Source organism: Trifolium pratense, linkage group LG2 (assembly GCF_020283565.1).
Source record: "Trifolium pratense cultivar HEN17-A07 linkage group LG2, ARS_RC_1.1, whole genome shotgun sequence".
In the NCBI taxonomy this organism is placed as follows: Eukaryota; Viridiplantae; Streptophyta; class Magnoliopsida; order Fabales; family Fabaceae; genus Trifolium; species Trifolium pratense.
This window is the reverse complement of record NC_060060.1, coordinates 44,864,603-44,887,780: the sequence shown is the minus strand read 5'-3', so window position 1 is coordinate 44,887,780 and position 23,178 is coordinate 44,864,603. Positions and strand designations below refer to the sequence as shown.

Below are 23,178 nucleotides of genomic sequence, written 5' to 3'. Positions count from 1 at the left end.
TTAAAACCACCCCTTTTTCGATGAAAGAAGATGAAAAAACTTAAAGAGAATGAAGAACTATCTCTTCTTCTAAGTTAGTTTCTCGTGTGTGTTAAATTCACGGCTGATTAAAACTGTGAGATGAGTTTTTGATATAAAAAACGAGATTAAAGATGTGTTTGATTCATAAAACAATAAGTACTCAACAAAATAGTACATGATAGAACAAGATAGTATAGAAAAATACAAAAATGTATCGGAGAGAAATAAGACGATAATATATATTAGCTCAGTTGGTAGGGACTTCACACTATATGTGTAGGAGCCGGGATTCGAATTCCGGACACTCCACTTATTCACATTTAAGGTAGATTTTCTAACCACTAGATTACTTGGCCAAAAAATAAAATAATGAATAAGTTGAATGTTCGAAATTTACCAATCGATAGTTGTTCCATAGGTGATTGGCGCTGGATTTGGTAGGGAGATCCACGGTTCGATCCCCCGAAATTGCAATCGAGAGGGGGCTGGAACCACTTGATGTCAGAACGAACCCCCGAACCAGATTAGACGGTCTAGTGGACCGAATACTGATAGTGAAAGCCAAAGAATGTCCGGAATTCAAATTTTGACTTATATATATATAATATAACATTTCTATTAACTGAGTTAAGATACGGGAACCGAAAAGAAAAAAAATTCGCTCAAGAAGAGTACTATATTTTGATAACATTCATTTTTTACCAAACTATATTTTGATAACATATTACTATTTTTGACCTTTGCTGTGGGTCCCTCTACAAAGCCTATTCCAATCACAAAGCCTCCACTAAGAAAACCAACTGGCTCTCATTATTATACTTCTAAAATAAAATATCTTAACTCACACGCACAAATCACACAGACACTCACACTCTCATAGTAACCTTTTTCCTTCAATCTCAACCTTGCATGTTTTTCCTATACATACAATAGAGTTTAGACATCCCAATTATATTAGTATCTCTAGTATATTTCCTCTTCTGTTTAGATCTCATAAATATATAAATAAAAATAGAAAGAAAAAGAAACTAAATATAAGGGGGCTAAGCCTTATCCCAATAATAGTACTACATAGTTCTGCAGCTAGGAAAGCCTAAATTATCAAGTAAAAATTCATCTCTAATATGCAGGCATGGATTCCCACCAAGTATAATTAGTAACAGCATAATCATCGTTAGCCAATTTGTCAACGCATGCATTTCCTTCACAAAAAATGTGAGAATATTTTACATTAAAAAGTTGAAAAATCTTTTAAAAATGGACTGGAAAAAAAATCATGAGTATATGATATTTAGAAAGAGAGATAGTAGTATATGGTGTATTTAATATGTCATTTTATTTACACAAACAAATTCAATGTATTTCATTCATAATAGTCATTTTTTGTCATTTAAAGATGACATATATTTTACCATGTCATAGTTAAAAATAAAACATGTTACATAATTAAACATAAAAAAAAAAGTGGTAAATAATGTTATAATATGTTTCTAATCATGTGTACACCAAACACATGACATGATTTATCATGTCAATAACATACTTTATCCTTAGCCAACTTCTTATCATATCTTGTCTCTATCTTATCATGCGCATTAAACAAATCATTAAGGTATCAATATCCATCCATATTCATATAGTACAAAACAAAATAAAAATATTTCATTTGTCTACTAGTTAGACTCACATTCTAAACATAAACAAATATTAAATCTCAAATTCGAAATCAATATACTACATATCAGCGTGCATTCAACTATCAACTGAATTGTATTTATGAAACAAAACAATATTTTAAAACTATGCATATTAGATAAAATAACACGTTTTCACTTCTAATTTAATCATGATCCTGATTTGATTCTTAGCTTAAACATGCAACATTGTTAAAGCTTTTAAGGAGAATTTGTCATTTAAGTTCCACAAGGCTGCGCGTAAAGAATAAGTAGTTTATGGAAAAAAATAATAAAAATAACATTTTTTTAAAGCAAAAATTAACATGTTTTCTTTTTTCTTTTTATGGCATAAAATTAGACACGTTGTTACCTTAATAACAAGTCTATAAAAGTAGAAAGAGCCAAAAATAGTATATTGCTATGAAGCCGTCTTTTTTTAAAAAAATTGCTATGAATCCTTCTTTAATTACCTTATTTAGACCCTTTTCCGGGGGGGAAAACATTATTTAAGATAGGAGGAGACGAGGAGTACTATATTTGGTTTGATAACATTATTACACTTTTTGACCTTCATGGAGGGTCCCTCTCTAGAAACACTCACTTTTTCTCTTTGTATTTTTTTTAACGTAAAATAATTATTTTGGTTCCTCAATGTGTAACTCGCTGTCATTTTAGTCTCTCACTGAGGAAAAATTACTAAATAGTTCCTGAATTTGCATTTCGTTAGTCTGTTTAGTCTCCGCTGTTAAGTTTGACCGTTAACTCAACAAAAAAGCCGACGTGACATTTTTTTGGACACACATAAGCTAGATGAGTTGACACTAGGGACGGGGAAACAAACATTTTGGTCCCTGAATGTGCAACTCTTTGTCATTATGATCCCTGACTCAAGAAAAAATACAAAATAGTCTTTGACCCTGCAATCTATTAGTCACTTTGGTCCCTAATGTTAAAAATGGTTGTTAATTTTATAAAAAACCTTATGTGGCATTTTTTAGTGACACGTGGCACGTAGAGTTAATACATTTGTGTGATAGCTGGATGGATGATGTGGTCAAAGACTAAAATAACATTACTTTTTTTCCTCTCATTCTTCTTCATCTTCTTCATACATTCAATAACCTAACAACAACTCATTTCGCTTCTTCTTTCAAATTTTGTTGTTATGCATACTTTTTTTTTCTTCATTTATTTATTTTCTTCCTCTTATTCTTCTTTACCATCTTCATACATTAAAATAACTTAACAACAACCTCTTTTGCTTCTTATTCTTTCAAAAAAAAATTGTTGGCTTTCAGCACCAGTTTAATCTGGTTCGAGGGTTAGTTCTGACATCAAGTGGTTCCGACCCCCTCCCGATCGCAGTTGTGATGATTCAAGCCATCAAATGGTTAAATTCTAAGGGGGAAATTAGATACTACCTCCTCAGGTCCTTTTTATTTGTCGTTTTAGATTATTATACACTATTCATATAATCTACTTTGACCATAAATTTTTATTAATATATAAAAACCAAATGTTAGCAAATAAGATATTGTTCAATTTATCTCGACGAATATTCTAAAAATATAAAATTTTCATAATTTTTTATAATAGATAATTAAAGTTATTAGTGATCAAAGTTATGCATTGAAATGTGTATAGTGATAAAAAATGAAAAATAAAAAGGAACGGATGAAATAGTTTATATATGATTTTTAGGTACATGAATAGGTGCCAATGACTTTTTCTTTAAAAATTGGGTTTATAATTATGGGCTTTATTCATAAATGTATGAAGAAAATGAAGAAGAATGAGAGGAAAGAGAAAATAAAAAGTAATGTCATTTTACTCTCTAGTTACATCATTCATCCAGTTGTGACACAAATGTGTTAAATTTGTGTGTCACGTGTCCCTACAAAATGTCACTTCGGGTTTTTTATAAAGTTAGCAACAATTTTTAACGCAAGAGACCAAAATGACTAACGAATTGCAGAGTCAATGACTTTTTTATATTTTTTTCTTGAGTCAGGGACCATAATAACAACGAGTTGCACATTCAGGGACCAAAATAGTTGTTTCCCCGTCCCTCGTGCCAACTCTGCAAGCTGACGTGTGTCTAAAAAATGTCACGTCAGCTTTTTTGTGGAGTTAACGGCCAAACTTAACAGCAGAGACTAAACTGACTAACGGAATGCAGATTCATGGACTATTCAATAATTTTTCCTCAGTGAGGGACCAAAATAACAACGAATTACACATTAAAGAACTAAAATCGCTATTTCCCCTTTTTTAATCGGTTACCTTATCACAAAATTCATAACCAACCACAAAGCAGAAAGCCTCCAACTGGGAAAACCAACTGGCTCATTACTATTCTTAAATAAAATATCTAACTCACTCACACCCCACACTTTCACCTTAACCTTTTTCCTTCAATCTGAGCCATGTTTTCTCTATATACTCCGTTCGTTCCAAAATATAAGAACTTATTTGTCACTGCACGTATGTCAATGCATAATTTTGATTACGAATATCTTTAATTCTCTATTAGTAAAAATTATAAAAATTTGATATTTTAAAAATATTCATCGAAACAAATCAAACATGATCTTATATAATTATATTTACATTTATATACTTTTAGAAAAATACGGTCAAAACAATATATATGAATAGTGCATTTAGTCAAAGTGAGTCTTATAAAATAAGACCGGGGGAGTATAACATAACACTAGTAAAAAATTAATCTCATTATAAAATTATTCGTCACTATAAAATTATTGTTTGATATATGATAGTTATAATTCTTATATTTATTTATAAATGACAATTTATTCATGTATGAATAATATTGAACTTGTAGTTATTTTGGGCACCGTTGATAAATATATGTCCCATTTTTTTATCGGGCTTTTATTTGAATTATAAATATTACTAAATATTAAAGTTGATAAATTTGATTATGAAATGTTTTTGTTTATAGTTAAAAAAATTATACTATATCAGTTGTTTAAATTTTCATCAGCAACACCTTATTCTAAGTGTATAGTAATTATTTAAAATTTTCATCAACAAAAAGTTATTTTCCCATATATAATAGTTAATATAACACGTTCCACCTATATAGCAATTATTTAAATTTTCATCGGAAATCAATTTATTTCCCGAGTATAATAGTTAAAAAAATCTCAAATTCGGAATAAAGATACAGCATATCAGCACTAGCGTGCTTGCAGCTATCAATTGAATGAGCAAGACTTCCATAGTCACGTGATCATATAGTCACACTCACATAATTTTTTATTATTTATAAAATAATTAAAAGAATAAATTAAAACATTCAAAGTTTGTGAGTATTTGGTCACGTAACCCTATATGAATAATTTCAACTAAATGGCATTTATGAAACAAAACAATATTTTAAAACTATACATATACGATAAAATAACACGTTTTCTTCTTTTATGGCATAAAATTAGACACGTTGTTACCTTAATAACGAGTCTATAAAAGTAGAAAGAGCCAAAAATATTATATTCCTGTGAATCCATCTTTAATTACCTTATTTAGTCACTTTTCCAAGGAGAAACATTATTTAGTGTGGTGGACCACGTTCACAAATGGTCCATCGTGAACAAATGATCTACCGAATATGAATTTTACAAAATTCATTATTGGATTGAAAGTTTATATCGTATAGATCATCCATAAATTTTTTAAATTTTTTTGAAAATAATTTTATATGTTATTGAGACCCATCAAGATTTACGTTATTTAATAAACTGTTAATCTTGATGTGTCTCAATAACATATCAAATGATTTTCAATTTTTCTAAATTTTTCTATGGATAATCTATATAATCTAAACTTTTAATCCAACGGTGAATTTTGTAAAATTCGTATTCGTTATAATGTTATTCGTGACTGATCTACCATGAACCATTCGATGAAGCGGTCCATATTAGAATTTATCTATTTAGTAGATTATCCATAGAATTTATCTATTTAGTGTCTTAGAAGATAGGAGGAGTACTATATTATGATAACATTATTACACTTTTTGACCTGGATGTAGGGTCCCTCTCCACTTTTTCTCTTTTTGTCTCTTAATCACTTTCTCTACCTATCACAAAATTCATAACCAATCAGAAAGCAGAAAGCCTCCAACTAGGAAAACCAACTGGCTCAATACTATTCTAAAATAAAATATCTAACTCACTCACTCACACAACACACACACACTCACACTTTCACTGTACCTTTTTCTTCAATCTCAACCATGTTTTTTCTATATATAACACACCATACTCTTGACTCTCTTAACACCAACCAACTCAATCTTCAACACATACACATGTTTACAACTAACAACTCTTCCAATTCACCCCCTTCCTCAATACCTTCATCTTCCTATGAAGGCTCTCATGGGATGTTAGTATCCAACGAGGAGATGCGTCTAGCAGAGAGTTGCCCAAAGAAGCGTGCAGGGAGGAAAAAGTTCAAGGAAACTCGCCATCCGGTGTATAGGGGTGTGAGGAAGAGGAACTTAGATAAATGGGTGTGTGAAATGAGGGAGCCTAACAAGAAGACTAAGATTTGGCTAGGCACTTTTCCAACTGCCGAGATGGCAGCCCGGGCCCACGATGTTGCTGCACTGGCATTGAGGGGCCGTTACGCCTGTCTCAACTTTGCAGACTCTGTTTGGAAGCTCCCTAAACCTGCCACCACTCAAACAAAAGATATACAAAAGGCTGCTGCACAAGCCGCTGAAGCATTCAGACCAGACCAAAATTTAATGACTAGTGATGTTATCACGGCTGAAGCTTCGGCCACTGCAGAGGAGCAGAGTATGATTTGTATGGAAGAGGGGGAAGAGGAAGTGATGAGCATGCCTGAGTTGTGGAGGAATATGGCGCTAATGTCCCCTACACATAGCTTTGAGTATCAAGAGTATGAAGATATGGATGTAGAAGACTTTCAAGATGAAGAGGTATCGCTATGGAATTTTTAATTTTTCTGTTGATGAATGGAGTTTTTAAATTTCAAGTGTTTGTTTGCATTTATTTATTTTTGGTAAGATCTCACCCCTTTTATTCTATATGGTCAAACTATCTGTCTATTTATGTATATTGGCATTTGGTTACAGTTTCAACTTTTGACATAGAAGGTAAAAGCAGGGTTTTTTTATACTTATTCTGCTCTTTTCTTTTGTAGGATTTTAAAAAAAGGTCCGTAACCATGACTTGGGTTGCGACATCAAAGTTTTTATGTCTCTGCAACCGCAACAGTACCATGATTGGAGTCCATTAGTCGCATTTTTCTGCAATATCAAAGATTACGATCATTACCGCGACTGCAGACACTGTTCTTTTGTGCCTGGTATCTTTGTTTTAATTCTTGGCGGGAATGGTGCAAAGAGGTAAAATGGTCATTCTATAACCAACAGCAGTCAAGCTGACTTAATAGACAAATTAACAGGAAAAAAAAAGGCAAAACTTGCAACACTTCATGGCATCTAGCATAAGTAAAGCACCTCCCAAAAGGCTACTATTCTAACTATAATCAATCTATTGAATTAAAATCTTACATATCAAGTGATCAACTAACTGACTCAGCAAACTATTCTAACAAAGTAACTTGTTTAATTCAAAAAGGCTACTCTTCTAACTATAATCAATCTATTGAATTAAAATCTTACATATCAAGTGATCAACTAACTGACTCAGCAAACTATTCTAACAAAGTAACTTGTTTAATTCAACTTCAACTATATTCTAACTATTATTATAATAATAAAACCCCTGAATACAACATGAAGCTTACTTGGCAATCCTTGCTTTGAAGATGTATATCACGTTCTTGATAAGGTTTCCAGATAAAATTCATGAAAGCAAGTTCCTGCCAATAATACAAGAAAATGAATGAAGTAAACAATTGTCACCAACCAAAAGGGAATGGAACTTAAATTTTTGTGAAATCATTCAAAGATAATGCTGTCAATCTTTGATCACGGAAAATAGTGGTTTGTTTAAATTCTGCTATAGCTGCTATAGCTGCAATTTGACAAAACTTCATACTATATATGGCTGAACAATAGCGATTTGTCAAAATTCTGCTATGCTATGGCGTTGCTACAACATCTGGTTGAAAACATTGCTCCTTTCATGCATTCCAAATGAGCTGTGAAAAATTTAAGGGGATTATGAATGTTAATTTAAGACATGAATTACGAGTCGGACCTATTTTCAAATCGACCGAGCTCCCCTTGCATGCAATGATGTGATGGTGAACCTCTTATTCTAATTCAGTGCTCTCTGAACCGTGCGGGAAGGTTTACCATCACACGGCTCACTAACTTGATCTTCGGCGGGAACCGTATGTCCGAACAGGCCTGGAAAAAGAGGTACTGACTCCCTCTCCTTCTACAATCTTAACTCGTTGCATATAATTCTTCGATGACATGATGACCAGAATGATCATAAGTGCCAAACCTCCATTGCGACATTCAATTGTGGGCAGTTAGATGCACAAACTGACACGAGACCCTATGACAAGATGACCACACAACAGACAATAAAAAAAGGTTCCCTCTAAAGACATCGGATGATTGTAAAGAAAAATGAAGAAATTAATAGCTTAGACAGTCAATGACTGATTGGTGCACATTTTTCAAACTCAGTTCATAATGACAGGAATCATATAACTCATTTAAATTCTATAGATGGGATAACATTTAAGACAGTGAAACAAAGAAGGGAGCTACATACAAGAAACCTCACACCAAATAAAGCCAATGAATCAACAACCTTCAGATAAATCAGTTTTGTCTGCTAGAGTATTTTGGGAAATGAACAATATGCAAAACAGGGGAGTTTATTACCTGTTTATATATTTTTTAAAACTTCAAGAGAAAATATGAACCAAAAATAAATAGGTTCTTCATTTTATTAAACACACCTTGAGATTATTTTTTATATGAACCATCTTAAGCTTCTAATAGCATTCCCTTTTTTACGCAAGGTATCAATTAAAACAGTGAAGATATAAATATGTACATGTATACCCTCCTTAACGATAAAAAGAATGTAAAGAAAGATAGATATTCCCGATTATGATTCTAGACAATGGTTGTGTGACTCATCTTGAAACCCAAACATGGCAACCACATGAAAAGCAAAGCAAAAAAAGCATCCCATCAAGAGAATCTTCCACGCCAGTTAGAAAACTGGAGGATAAGAAATTCCTAATACAAACAATCTTAAAACACAATCCTAGAATATCCTAAATAGATGGGAAAACAAGGTAGCAAGCATCCCCTCAAGTGGAAAAGTTACAATACACTAGGTAAGTTTTCGATCTACTTGACCGCCACAAAAGTCATTTCACCGCCACCTGTGAAGCACTGACACTCATCAGATTAGGCGTGTCCCAATATCGGACACGTGTCGATATCGGGCCGGGATCCTCTCCTGTAAGGATTTCACTGCAAGGGTCCAGTGTGTATTTTATCCTCACCATTCAATGTATTTTTTTTATTACATAACCAACTACAAAAAAATAATGCGTGGTTGAGATTAAATTGTAGACACTTTTCATGGAAGAGGATCCACACCTGTCAATATCTAACACCGACACATATGATTACATTGAATTATGTCAGTTACTCTAATTATTATCAGTGTCGGTATGTCAATGTCTGTGTCCACTGTTTCCGTGCTTCATATATTGCCAAAGCTAGCATTTAATCTAAGCTGGTTATGGAAGCCGCAATTTAACACAACGCAGATTTTGAATTTGGAGCAATTAGGCATAAATGCCGCAGATTAACAGCTACCAGCTGCTCTTTTCTTCAAGTGTGTGGATCCAAAACCATGAGCACCCTAATTGCCATGAATAGCCGCTCCTTCTATTTACCCTAATTTCAAATTTATTCATTGATATGAATATATGTAATTTCATCATAAATCTTCTATTAGATTGTTAATTTTCTTCATCTTGCAAGAACTATACCCCCAATAATTATTATTTTTTGTCTATATTGATTTTGAGACACAAACCTGGAAATGTGATAATTTTCAACAAGCATCAATTCAATCTATCTGAAAATGGTGTATTGTTGGATTTAGGGTTTTCAAAAAAAAATAATTAGGGATTTTTAATTTCGAAGCATGAACTGAGCAAAATAATGGAATAATAAGCGACTTACCATTAGAAAAGAAGAAGAACACGGCGGAAGGAGAAGTCCGGCAAGGTGGTTCCGTCAACAAAAACAATTCTGGTTCGAAAACAAAAATTAAGAAAATGAGTGAAGTTAGTTAGAACTGGAAGAAGAAAATGGTGCATAAATAAATGTGAAAAAGGAAAGAAGAGAATATCATTGTGCAAAAGTGCTGCTATCGTCTCAAGAGGTTGAGAGCTCTGACTGGCACCAATGTTTGCAATATTTGTTCACAAAAGTTAAATTAAAGTAAATTGATGAAAAACGTGTTGGTTTTAGTTCAACTGAGTTGACATTTTTTAAAATTAAGAAAATTATTTTATGAAAAATAAAAAAAAACATTAATTTTTTAACATTATAAATTTTTCATTGTTAGAAAAATTACATAAGTTATAGAGATACTCTTGTGTGATCACGTGACCAAATAATTTGGATTTTGTCACCCTCACAAAAGTGAAATAAGTATTTTAAAAAATAATTAAATAATATTTTTTTTTTAAATTATTAAATGATTTGATATTGTTTTGTGAATGTGACCAAATTCAAATTATTTGATCACTTGACCACATAATAGTATCTATAAGTTATAATGAAAAAAATGAATTTGGGTTTATCGCTTTCGGTTACTCATGATGATCCGAGTAGGCCCCTAATAAGTCTTTCGTCGATTAGCATAATGATGGTGGTTCTACAAGTGCACAGAATCTCTACCAATTAATAAAGTGATGAGTTTATCGTTCTCTACAGGGATTATGTCAAAGTTACTAGTTTCGCTTAGAAATATCGATAGTTGTCTTCGCTTTGTTTGTTTGAAAGGTATCTTTGCGGGTAATACTAAATGACAAGAAAGTAAATACCGAAATTAAATGACAAAAAAAGTAAATATTGTGTGTGACCACGCAGGGTGGTTAAGTGTTGTCAGATCCCTCCCTTACTCCTGCTTGGTGGTTATTCCCTTCTTTCCCTCTATCAGGAATTAGACTGTTGAAAATAGGTTAGAAGCAATATCATGTCCTATTTCTATTACAAACTGTACAGAGCCTAGTTAGTGGTTACCCTTACTCTATTTAAGTTTCATCGCCCCAGGTACCACTTTTTTGTTAAAAATGTTGGTATCATTACCTTAGTAGCTCCATGTGTCATAAGCCGCCACATGTGCCTCTAACTAGTTATAACTCTGTCAGGTAGAAATTATCATGCGTTCTAATCCTATATTAAGACCTCATATACTGAATTTAATGGTCTCATCTTGGCCCTAGCATACCGTCCTTCGTTCGGGATTACTAGCTTCGTTTCCTATGCGATATCCACTAGGTCCTTAGATTTTATTCTAATGTGATCAATATTAAAATAAATATAAAACCGGACAATAAAAGAGTTTGCAATCAGAAAGCAATTGAATTTATACCCAAATTGTACAAAATACAAAACCAAGCATTCGTAAGGGAGTTCCTCGACTCCACCTAACCTAGGAAAAATAAATTACAAAGACAGAAAGAAAAGAACCTTATTGGCCTTGGAGTTCCTTGTTCTCCTTGTCTCCTCTTCAGAGTTCTCCTAACTCTAGAGTGAATATCACTGTTGTTGAGTGATTTCTGAATGAATAATAGTGGAGGAAGAAGGCTCTATTTATAGTTTTTCAGCTGGGTTTGGGCTTTTTCTGCGCGTCTATCGCACCCATCGTGGCCACGATGGTCTGTATTTTCGCCTCATCGTGGCAACGATGGATCATATCGTGGTACAATGAAAGATTTCTTCCAGATATTCTACGTGCTTTTCAGGTTATCATTGTACCACGATGACAAGTCATTGTGGTACGATGGAATAGATTTGTTACAGATTTTCTTCAATTTAAACCGTCTTCTCATCGCGCCAAGCTGGACCTCATCATAGGTAAGATGGCTTGCGTTGTTTATTACATTTTTGCCTTTTTTTGCTGTTTTTTCCACTTTTCTTGCTTTTGAGCCAAGTAACTTCACTTTTCCAGGTATTTGCTTGCTTTTGGGCTTCAATTGCTATTAAAACTACCTAAATTAGTACTAAAAACAACATATAATTGACTGTAATCACATAACAATCTCAATTTGTCTTCAAGTAACATAGATGAGATCGTTATGACTAACTTGCGATAAAATGATGAGAGAAGAAATGAGAGAATGAGAATAAATAAAAAGAAATGTTCCAATTTATAGACTTTTTGGTTCAATTTCATTGGTTCAAGTAAAGTAACAACCGCTACTAGTGGCTAATCAAAATTTGTCACCATTGACTATTACCAAAAACCCAATAAATCAGACCACCATCTAGGTCCGCTACTTAAGTAAATCAATACATAATGATTTGGTCCAAAACGCAACAAAATTTGCATAAATACGGGGTATTTTGTTTCATTTTTCATTCATTCACAACTCATAAAATGAAGATTTTAGAATTTTTTTAAAAAAAACACCCACCTAGCTGCAGTCTACTACAACTGTTGGAAACTGAATCCTTTTTAGGATCCAAGTTGATGTTACACTGGTTAATCTGAAGCACCAGCTGAGTCAACTCAACAGTCATCCCCACTTCGACGATTCAAGAAGGGTGGTCGATGTCGAGTATCGTCGTCTGTCGATCTGCTCAAACGGAACTATACGTCTTGTTCACCAACATGAAACATCAAAACGCGACGATGTGAGAACAATGTTCTCTATTTTCTCCCAGTACAGTACGAAGGGATCAATTGATCTAGACACTACGCTGGTTAGATCAGTTAAAGCTATAGTTCAAGCTTGATCCGTCCGAGGACCTTCAATGAAATCGCGGATTGCATGGTTGAACCTGAAGAGGATGAAGTTGAAGCAGTAAATTTATCTGATTCTTAGTCTTGTTTGTGTTAAATTTATGTTTTAAATTTACGATCTTTATTTCCATTGTAATATGTCATTGTTTTTATCGAATATTTATTTATCGTAATTGTCAGAGTTCTTTAATTTTTGTTCTGGTGTTGTCTGCTACTTAAGTAGCGAACCAGTCTGTGACATGAAACGAAAATGATAACAGTAAAAGCAGATCGAAATTGACACAAAACATAAAAAAAACTATGATACGTAGTCTTGTTTGTGTTAAATTTATGTTTTTAATTTACAATCTTCATTCCCAAATGTAATATATAATTGTTTTTATCAAATATTTCTTTATAGTAACAATCTGCATTTTTTTATTTTTTGTTCTGGTGTCGTCCGCTACTTAAGTAACAGACCAGTCTGTGACAGGAAACGAAAAAAATAACACGAAAGTCACCTCAAAATTGAAACAAAACATAAAAAATACAGTGAAATAAATTTGTTACAACGTAAAGCAAATTAATTTTATAAATTAGACAGAAAAATTACATCAACTTGTACATTTCGTCAACTATTTCAACTTCAAAATGAATGAAAATTTCCTCCAAAAAAAATTAAATATTACACGTTAGATGTGAAAATAACATCAAATTTAATCAAATTAACAATAACGACAAAAAATATGAGAATGTCTCAGCATCCTCTTCATGTTTTGTTTTTGGTCTTACAGGTAGCCACTTAGCTACTCCAACCGAAAAGTTTAGGAGGATAGAACAGTCCCATTTATGTACGCGAAAGTCCCGCCTGGGAAGCTCTAGAGTCGAGCTTGGTAAAACCTGTTTCGGCTAGTCATATCGGTTTTAAAAATCTCTCGTCGATTACCATATCGTTCCCAACCATGATGACTAAACAACACCAGTGAAAACGGTATGAATAGTCGACGACAGACTATGCGGCTGTTTACAGACGAAATGAGAAAAATAAAACTAAACTAACTATAACTATGACCAAAGAAAGAAAAAAAACATAAGAAATGAGAGGAGGGAGAAGAGAAGAGAAAAGGGAGTATATGTAGAATTTTCAAAAGGTTATAAAGCTATGACATGGTCGCATAAGTGGCCGATCAAAATTAACCACTCGGTAGGGCTTTGACTGAGGCAGGAGATCTGACCACCAATAATTGACTACTTAGGGTAGCAGGCAGGGTTTTTGAAATTTGTCAAAAAATTTCTCATTTTTATAACATCTACTACTTAAGTAGCGAAAAAGTAAAATATGAAATGACCAAGCCGCTTAAGAAGCACAAGAAACACCAAAAGATGGAATGTTGTGTTTTCTTAAATATACGTCTATTTTATTTTATTTTTGGTACATAGATGAATCATAAACTCACACACACAAATGAGGGAGATCGAGTAACCATAGTCATGACATTCAACCTAACAATTTCGGCATTTTTTGCCAGTTAAACTAGGAGTTGTGGACAAATATACGTCTAATTAATAATATTAAATAAAGTCAAATATTATCGTAAAAAATAAGAAATCAAAAATTACGTAGTTAAGCTCAAGTGATTAATGAATTTTTTCTATCGGGAGTTATTTAATCGAAGTCGAATTCAATTTTTGACATAAACAATTTTTTTATCAAATTTTAGTATCTCACGAACAAACTCTAAATTTTCGAAACACCTCACTCTATTTTGAGTCTAAATCTAAATTACTAGGTGTTCTTATTTTGAGAACCAAATAGTTAATAATAATAATAATAATAATAATAATAATAATAATAATAATAATAATAATAATAATAATAATAATAATAATGTACATAAAAAAAAAAAAATAATAATAATAATAATAATAATAATAATAATAATTCTGTCAAAATAATAATAATAATAATAATAATAATTCCTCCGGCCCTTTTTATAATGAACACTTTGAAAAATTACACAGACCAAGGAAGCACGTTTCACATAGATATATTCATTTAATACTCAAATAAATTTAAATGTATTCCATGTATACCCTCATTTAATTACTCTTAATTCAACTAACTTACTTATTTTTAGTAGTCTCTTTCATAATAAATAAGGGTATAAGTGAAATTAAACATTTTTTTTTATAAGAGTGAAATTAAACATTTTAAAATATTTGAAAATTAATCAAAGTTTCTTATAAAAAAGAACAAACTTTTTTCTCAAAATATTTCTTATAAAAACGACTAGAGGGAGTAATATCTAAAAAACAAAGTGAAATTGGAGCTCTGCAAATTCATAAAAAAAAAAAAAAAAAAAAAAAAAAAAAAACGATCTTTATAAAATGACCCACTAAAGTTTCAGCCAAAAATAAGATAGTGATAAGATAGGATTTAAAACAGGATAAGGATAGAATATGATATCAGCAGGATAGGATAGTGATAAGATAGGATATAAAACAGGATAAGGATAGAATATGATATCAGCAGGATAACAGTTATCCTTAGTTATCCTATCTTGTGTTTGGTGCACACATGATAACAAACATGATAACTATTATATCATGTTTTTAATACATACTTGCTCATAATAATATGATAAAATATATAAAATATTTAAATGACAAAATTACCCTTGTAAATCAATTGTTATTTTTTAAAAATTATTTTGTAATACTTTGAATTTTTTAAATAAGTAATCAAATAACTTTATATAGTTTTAAATAAAAAACATGAGAAAATAATAAAGTTTAATTTTTTATATGAATCATGATCAAATAAATAACTCAATGGTATATATACATGTTAGATAAGCTAAATAAATATATGATATATCTCATACGAAAATAATAAAAATACCATTGCAAAATAATTATATTTAATTTCTTATAAAATTTAAATTAATATCCATATTTTACGATTTTTTAATAATTAGTTTACTTTAAAATATTGTAATTTTAGTATAATTTTGATTTTTTTAGATTATGTAAATTACAAAATTACCCTTGTGAGAAAATCACTTGTATATTTAAAAATTAATTATTTTATTATTAATTTACTATCAAATTATTTTATTATTTATATTTTATTAATTTTCATTTTTTTTATTTTAAAATATATTTTATAGAATAAATTAGTAAAAGAATATTTTATCCTATCCTGCTGGTAACTCAGCTCAAATTCAGGATAAAAATTTTAACTAGAGAGACAAGATAGGATAAGCTACATGATTAACTTATCATATCCTGTTGTGTCACCAAACACTGGACTGAAACAGGATATGATACAGTTATCATATCTTGTCTCTTATCCTGTGTACCAAACAGGCCCTAAAAGGAATGAAGAGCTAAAAATAGCATATACCTATGATTTCTTTAAGGAGAATGTGGCACATGTTAAAGTAATAAAAATAGAAATTATGCTTTAGAATTTGTGCATTTTAACTTTTCAAGCATTAAATATCTTGTATCATTAAATGCTAAATTTCTATATTAAAATACCTTATCATGTGTCATATATGCACATGTTAACAAGACCCTTTATTTAATAACCTAATATTGTGGTGGATGATGTAGATATATTCCTATGATTTTCTTTAATAAGATCTTTAGAATCTTAGATATTTTGACAAGTGTTTCTCTTTGTTAACGTTGCTGCTCATTTTGAGCCAAGTGTTCCTCATTGATTGTCCCACACAAGCACACTTTTTTCTCTCTTTCCTCATCGGTTTCCCTTTCGCTTTCCGAATAATTCATAACCAATCACAATTCACAAAACCTCCAACTTGGCAACCAGCTCACTCATCACACAAAACACACACACTCACATAAAGTCTCTCTTTCCTTATTTATTCCTTCAAACCCAACCATGTTTTCTCTATATATAGCACACACCTTACTCTTCAATCTCTATATATAGCAAAATGCAGCAATTTGGATCCTCAGCTGCAGAAATGTCTGCTGCGATCTCTGCTGCTCTGTTTCCAGTTACTAGATTAAATCAACGGCATAGATATAAACTGGAAAAAAAAAAATAAAACAGGTGAAAATTGACTACTGTCACCGCCTCACCGATTCACAGTAACTCCATGACAAATTGATTCTCTTGGGTGCTAGTGGTGGCCAAAACATGACGACATCATTCTCGTCAAGTGGAAAGACCAACAAGACAGTGTGCTACATATAGTAGCTGACCATGTCGGTGGCGACTCGTTGATTTTGCAGAAGCGACTCGTTGATTTCAACAGCACACGTTGACTGCAATTGGTGCAATTGCGGCATGGCGGCGGCAGTATCTCCGTTGAGTTTTTTTTATTTCCGGTTATTATTTCACTTATTTCAAACTAATTGTTTTTGAGAAAGAAGAAAGCAAAATGTCGAGATTGAAATTAAAATTAAAGATTCACTCTTTTATCTGAAATTTTCCAACTCCACCTCAGATTATGAAGAAACGCTCAAGAGCAAAATCTTAGGTATATAGCTACTTTATCTTCATTGTGCTTTGTTGTTTCCGTCTCCTTATAATACAACGAAAGAGAAGGGAAAACAGGCAAGAAAATTAAAGGATTTTTTCCTCTTTTTTCTGGTCAATTTTCACCTGTTTTATTATTTTTTTTCCAATTTATATCTATGCCGTTGATTTAATCTAGTGGCTGGAAATGAAGCAGCAAAGATCGTAATAGACATTTCCGTAGCCGAGGATCCAAATCCCAAAATGGAGTCATTCATCAATAAATGAGTTATAAATCAATAAATGGCAACTATGGACCCATTACCACAAGTCCACTTGGCCTTAAAGTCGTTCCATCTTTATGAAATAGAGCTAAAAACAATTCTAAATCTAATAATAGTAGTCAAGTTTAAATGTCATGATAGTAGTAGTTTGGTTATGTGTCATATTCAAGCCCCGTTTATAGAAAATATATATGCCTAAAAAATTTAAGATATTCTGCTTTGGATAAATAATTAAATTCATGCAAAAAATATTTTTATCGAGAATCGATTCTCTCCATTGAGAGAAAAATTGAGGAAATAATGTGTGCAGATCATATCACTACCATTTCATATAATAATAAATCAAGGGTCAAAAATTAAAACACATAAAACTTTGTCGTTTTGCCTTCCCTTTTGCTTCCATGCTACCTTTCCGCTTTCTTTCTCTTCATTTTTTCTATTTCTCAAATTCTCCAGCGTAGTCAATCAAGTTGTCATCAACCATATTTATTACTTTCACCGTCTCCACCATGCTCCACATGCATTTCGGCATCGTAGTCGTAGGTGTTAAGTCGTTGTCGTTACCTTCATTGTTGTTACCATTGACTTTATTAATTATTGTCGTCGTCGTTACATTGTGCATCATCGTTGTTAGTATGAAAAAGAAAATTTTATTCTATTCAAACAATTCTTATATAGTATGAAAAAGAAAAATTTATGCATGAAAATCATTTTCCATATATCATGTTATGATATGATCTTTAGAAATACGGCACATACACACAAAAAAAAAAAAAAAAAAACTAATCTATCATAAAGAAATCACTCAAAACCTTTAATATTGTAAGTCCTAGAACTATATGAGACTTCAGATTCAATACATTTCATTCATAATAATAGAAGCAATATAAATAGGAATTACATTAAAAATATTGTGAGAAGCATGAGATCAATTTGCATGAGAGCGGTAGTTTGTTTGTCGCTTAGTAAAAACAGCTACAAAGCTGTTATAGTAACTAAGTAAGGACGTTCTACAATCCTCCATAATCGAATCATACTTCGAGTTAGTAATTTTAATACTGTTCACATCATCGTCAACCATTTTGCAATCCATTTCAAACATAGACTTTCCGATAACCAAAACTAGCAAGCCATTGAAAACCTTGATTCAAACTCCACGCTTCCGTTTCCAGTCTTGTCATCACAAAATCCTTTGTGTCTTCCATGGCTGTAATAAAATTACCATTGTCATCGCGGATGCAAGCTCTCATGCCTACCATATTTTCTTCCATAAACCTGCTGCATCAAGGTTGCATTTTGCAGATGGAGGGCTGCCATATCAAAACCTGTTGTTGCTGCTGCATTTGCTGCTCTGCAATAGCTCTAGAAAGCACCTGCTGCCAGGCCAGCAGCACTCCTCGTGCGCGCGTAAAAAGAACCTGTGCAACGGTCTCTGTTTTTAGAGTTTGGCTTTGCTCCATTTACTATATATCCTCTATTTGCTGTCAATTTACGAAAGAGAGATAGACACAAATACAATATTGATAATTAGTGAAATTCACCTATTAAATCAATCTTATTAATCTATCATTTGTATATATTTCTTTTATAAATGAACGGAAAATGAAGGATATAGTAAATAAATAAATAAAGTAGACTTAATTACATTTTTTATCCCTTATTTTTATTTTAGGTTTCAAGTTGATCCCTTATTTTTTAAAAGTTTCAAGTTAGTCTCTTATATTTTTTGTCGTTCAATTAGTTAGTCCCCTTAGTCCCCTCCCGTAATTTGTTTTACTACTACCATTAAATTTGGACATGTAACAAACAGAAACCACACTTGGACAGATAACACAGGAAAGACTAATTAATTGAACGATAGAAAAGATAAATGATTAACTTAAAACTTTTAAAAGATAAATGATCAACTTAAAACCTAAAATAAAAATAACGGAATAATAGTGTAATTAAGTCAATGAAATAAAGTCACATTCCTATTTTTGCCATATAAAAAGGATGCAGATTTTCTGCAGTAATTTTTCACAAAGTTTTCACATAGTTTTAAATTTGGACCGTTGATCATGGATCAGACGGTCCAGATCAATGCAATTAAAAAATCACATGAAACAATTTCTACCACACGTTTTTTATCGAATGGCTGTAATGCAAAACTGTGTGGAAACTATGTCAAAATAAACTGCAAGATATCTATTTCCATATAAAAACCTTTCTTTGTCCTTTTTGTTTGCAATTAATGGACTTCATAGAATATTATATACCGACCAATACCAATAAAAAAAGTGTAGATATTTTGATATGAAAATATCTATATACTTGTGAAAGGGATGAATAGCCAAAAATAGTAAATTCCTGTGAATCATAAATAACCTTTTATAGTATAGATATTTTGATAACATACCTTAAAATAATAATAAAACAAACATACAAAATATTTTTATAACATATTGCTCATTTTGAGCCAAGTATTATTTCTCATTGATATTGTCACACTCACTACACACAAGCACACTTTTGTTTCCTCTCTTTCCTCATCAGTTTCCCTTTCTCTTTGCAAATAATTCACAACCAATCACAACCCTCCAACATGGCAACCAGCACACTCACACAAAACACACACACTCACACAAAATATCTCTTTCCTTATTTATTCCTTCAAACACAACCATGTTTTCTCTATATATAGCACACACCTTACTCTTCAATCTCTTAACAAAACTCTCTCTTCAATACACAATTTACATCTCAAAACCATTTTCCACCCTCTACATCACTTACATATGGTATTCACTAGTAACAACAACTCTTCCTTTTCATACTCAATTTCATCAAAAGATTCTTCTTTCCACACATCATCACCGGACTCTGAGCTCCGATTAGCGGCGAGTAGTCCCAAGAAACCGGCAGGGAGAAAGATATTCAAAGAAACTCGCCACCCGGTATACCGGGGTGTGAGGAAGCGGAACTTAGATAAATGGGTTTGTGAAATGAGAGAGCCAAACAAAAAGACTAGAATTTGGCTAGGAACTTTTCCAACCGCCGAGATGGCAGCCCGAGCACACGATGTTGCGGCAATGGCATTGAGAGGTCGCTATGCCTGTCTCAATTTCGCCGACTCAGTGTGGCGGCTCCCTATTCCTATAACCTCTAATACAAAAGATATTCAAAAGGCAGCTACCGAAGCCGCTGAGGCTTTTAGACCAGAAAAGATTTTAATGACAAACGACATTGACACCATTGACACCGTTGTAGCTGTCATCGCTGCAAAGGAGCTGAGTATGTTTTGTGTGGAAGAGCAAGACGACGAAGAACTGTTGAATATTCCAGATTTTTTTAGTAATATAGCACTAATGTCCCCTGCACATAGTTTTGAGCATGAGTATGAAGAATTCGAAGACTTTCAAGATGATGAGGTATCACTATGGAACTTTTAAATTTGATTTGCTTAGTTTACATTTTTTGGATTGTAGAATAGAAAATGTCTATACTACAACCTTTTTTTATTAACAGTGTGAATATTGCATATACATAGATTGAAATTGACAAGGATTTTCTTTTTGTAGCTTTTTTGTGAAGTAATGGCTAATCAAGCATAACGTATTTCTCATCCTTCTTATTAAATAAGAAAGAAGACATTTATTTTGGAATTTCTAAATATAATCTATTCGGTTCGAATTACAAGTTTGACATTGAAAATAAAATCTATTGCTATCCTTGCTTAGCTTAATACATTAAGTTGAAGGATGTAATATAGTGTCTCTTTTCTTATTCTTCTCTTCTCTTTTGTAGGATTTAAAAAAAATGGATGTTACCATTACCTGTGTTGTGACTATAATTGGAATTCATTCGCCAGATTTCACCGTGATAACAAGGACTGTGGTCGTTGCCGTGTCTGTGAACCCTGCCTTTTTATGTCTGGTTTATTGGTTTTCTTCTTGGCGAGGAAAGGCGCAAAAGAATAATGAATGAAACTTGAATGGTTATTCTGAATTTACTACTTAATCAGACGCTGGTGATAACCAGCTGCAGCAGGTACAGAAGGCGGCAGCAGAGAAAGAAAATGCACCTGCAGAACCAAAAAAACAACTAAATTAACTGCAAAAATACAAAATTAAAACTAGCCTAAAAACATCGAAAGCACGATAACAGAATTCCCCCGACCAGAAGGAACCTGTTATGTTCAAGAGAAAAAATCCTCAGTAGAGAAAACCATACCAGAGCAGAAAGCAACACAGCCAGCTGACCGAAGGTATACAAGAGCCAAAACTTTAACTGCACACTAACGCCATACCTACACGCAAACCACAATTATATCGACAGGCACAAAATTTCCACGATAAATCCTTGATTTCATCTACTGTTTTAATCGCTGCACATGGCTCACTCGGGAAAAAAAAAATCCATTCCTTTTCTTCCTTATCACTGAAATGCATATAACATAATAAGCAGTCATTTACGAACTTTTCTGTTTTCCCCGGCGACTGACATCATTGCTACGAGCAAGATAAAATCTGATGGTAAGGTTCCCATCAAATGAAAGAATTTACCACCTAAGCATGCACTTGGACACCACCTTATTATGATCTTTTCAGTTTTCATGAGTAGGTTTTATTGAGGCCTATACTCAACCACAAAAGCTAGCTTGAGAGTTGAGGTTTGCACTACACTTATAAAGGCTATCTTTACCATATCTCTAGCCAATGTGGGACTTCTAACACACCCCCTCACGTCCAGAACTGAACAAGCTGGAACGTGAAATCAACAACAACGGGTGGCCCAAATATGGGAGGTCTCCACAACAAACAACAAATGGATCTAGGATAGGCTCTGATACCATATTAGAATTTATGAGGCCTATACTCAACCACAAAAGCTAGCTTGAGAGTTAAGGTTTGCACTACACTTATAAAGGCTATCTTTACCATATCTCTAGCCAATGTGAGACTTCTAACAGGTTTCTTTATATCTTCCTTGAAGGGCAAGGTATTGTAAAAAGGAATTACATGTAACAATGTATTTACTTTATAGTTTTTATTATGTGTTTTACATTATATTTTCCATTTATGTTGTGGGTTTACTTATTGAGGCATTGAAATTGTTTTTGGTCCAATAATATCTTTAGTCTTCTCACTTCAATGACGTATTGGCAATATACCAGTCATAATTGAAGTACCAAAATATGCATTTGTAAAAGAAAATATATAATTTTTTTAAAAGGTCTTGATTCATAGTTTATGTTTAGATATAACAAGTATGAGTTAAGCTCCACATGTCAGAAGAGTTGAGGTTGAGTAATATATAAGTGAGAAAAACGCATAAATCTAATGCCTTAAAATTTTGAGTGAAGATGTGGTGTTAAAAGTCACTTGTGTGATTTTCCTGATTTCCTTATCCCAATGCATAGAGCTGTCAAAAATGGGCCGGGCCGATGGGCCAGGCTATTAGCCCAAGGGCATTGGCGGATCGAGCCTAAAAAACCTAGCCCAAATGGAACCGGGCCTTTTTGGCCCAAGCCCATGTGGCTCAAATGAAAATTGGGCTGGGCCGAGCGAGTCCATTGGGCTTCGGGCCGGCCCATTAATGAAAATTTTATGTCATTTTTGTAAAAATAATATCAATTAAAACATAAAAAATTATCATGTAATTGAAAATTTATTATAAAAAATATTGTTAAATGTGTAAACATAATAAAAAGGGTCATAGGAACCTAAAACTCTTTAAAAACTTAAGTTTATAATTTTTTTTAT

At 32.5% G+C, this 23,178-nt stretch overlaps 2 protein-coding genes and 1 long non-coding RNA gene across 4 annotated transcripts; 2 read left to right on the top strand and 1 right to left on the bottom strand.

Annotated features, from left to right (window-relative positions):
* The first annotated feature begins 5,911 nt into the window (after positions 1-5,911).
* Positions 5,912-9,672, top strand: LOC123909500 (dehydration-responsive element-binding protein 1A-like). Its single transcript, XM_045960342.1, has 2 exons — positions 5,912-6,669; positions 6,894-9,672. The coding sequence occupies exons 1-2, from the start codon at positions 5,959-5,961 to the stop codon at positions 6,987-6,989; spliced, it is 807 nt and encodes a 268-aa protein (XP_045816298.1). The 5' UTR covers positions 5,912-5,958; the 3' UTR covers positions 6,990-9,672.
* Positions 7,444-10,127, bottom strand: LOC123909501. The gene is made up of 3 exons (XR_006809934.1): positions 9,886-10,127; positions 7,919-8,224; positions 7,444-7,577 (listed from the first exon to the last, which is right to left on the bottom strand). It is a non-coding gene; the product is annotated as an uncharacterized LOC123909501 (long non-coding RNA).
* A 9,790-nt stretch (positions 10,128-19,917) lies between these two features.
* LOC123911335 (dehydration-responsive element-binding protein 1A-like) lies at positions 19,918-22,647 on the top strand. Of its 2 annotated transcripts, none has more exons than XM_045962738.1 (2): positions 19,918-20,844; positions 21,221-22,647. In XM_045962738.1, the coding sequence occupies exons 1-2, from the start codon at positions 20,212-20,214 to the stop codon at positions 21,398-21,400; spliced, it is 813 nt and encodes a 270-aa protein (XP_045818694.1). In that variant the 5' UTR covers positions 19,918-20,211; the 3' UTR covers positions 21,401-22,647. The 2 variants fall into 2 exon arrangements, with proteins under 2 accessions (XP_045818694.1, XP_045818695.1); XM_045962739.1 differs by lacking the exon at positions 21,221-22,647 and adding an exon at positions 20,995-21,151.
* Positions 22,648-23,178: the final 531 nt, after the last annotated feature.

Bases quoted from the DNA above. Each gene is read 5' to 3' on its own strand.
- LOC123909500 (XM_045960342.1), top strand. From the start codon at position 5,959: ATGTTTTTTCTATATATAACACACCATACTCTTGACTCTCTTAACACC. The intron at 6,670-6,893 runs GTATCGCTATGG...TTTCTTTTGTAG, and splicing joins AAGACTTTCAAGATGAAGAG to GATTTTAAAAAAAGGTCCGT.
- LOC123911335 (XM_045962738.1), top strand. From the start codon at position 20,212: ATGGTATTCACTAGTAACAACAACTCTTCCTTTTCATACTCAATTTCA. The intron at 20,845-21,220 runs GTATCACTATGG...TCTCTTTTGTAG, and splicing joins AAGACTTTCAAGATGATGAG to GATTTAAAAAAAATGGATGT.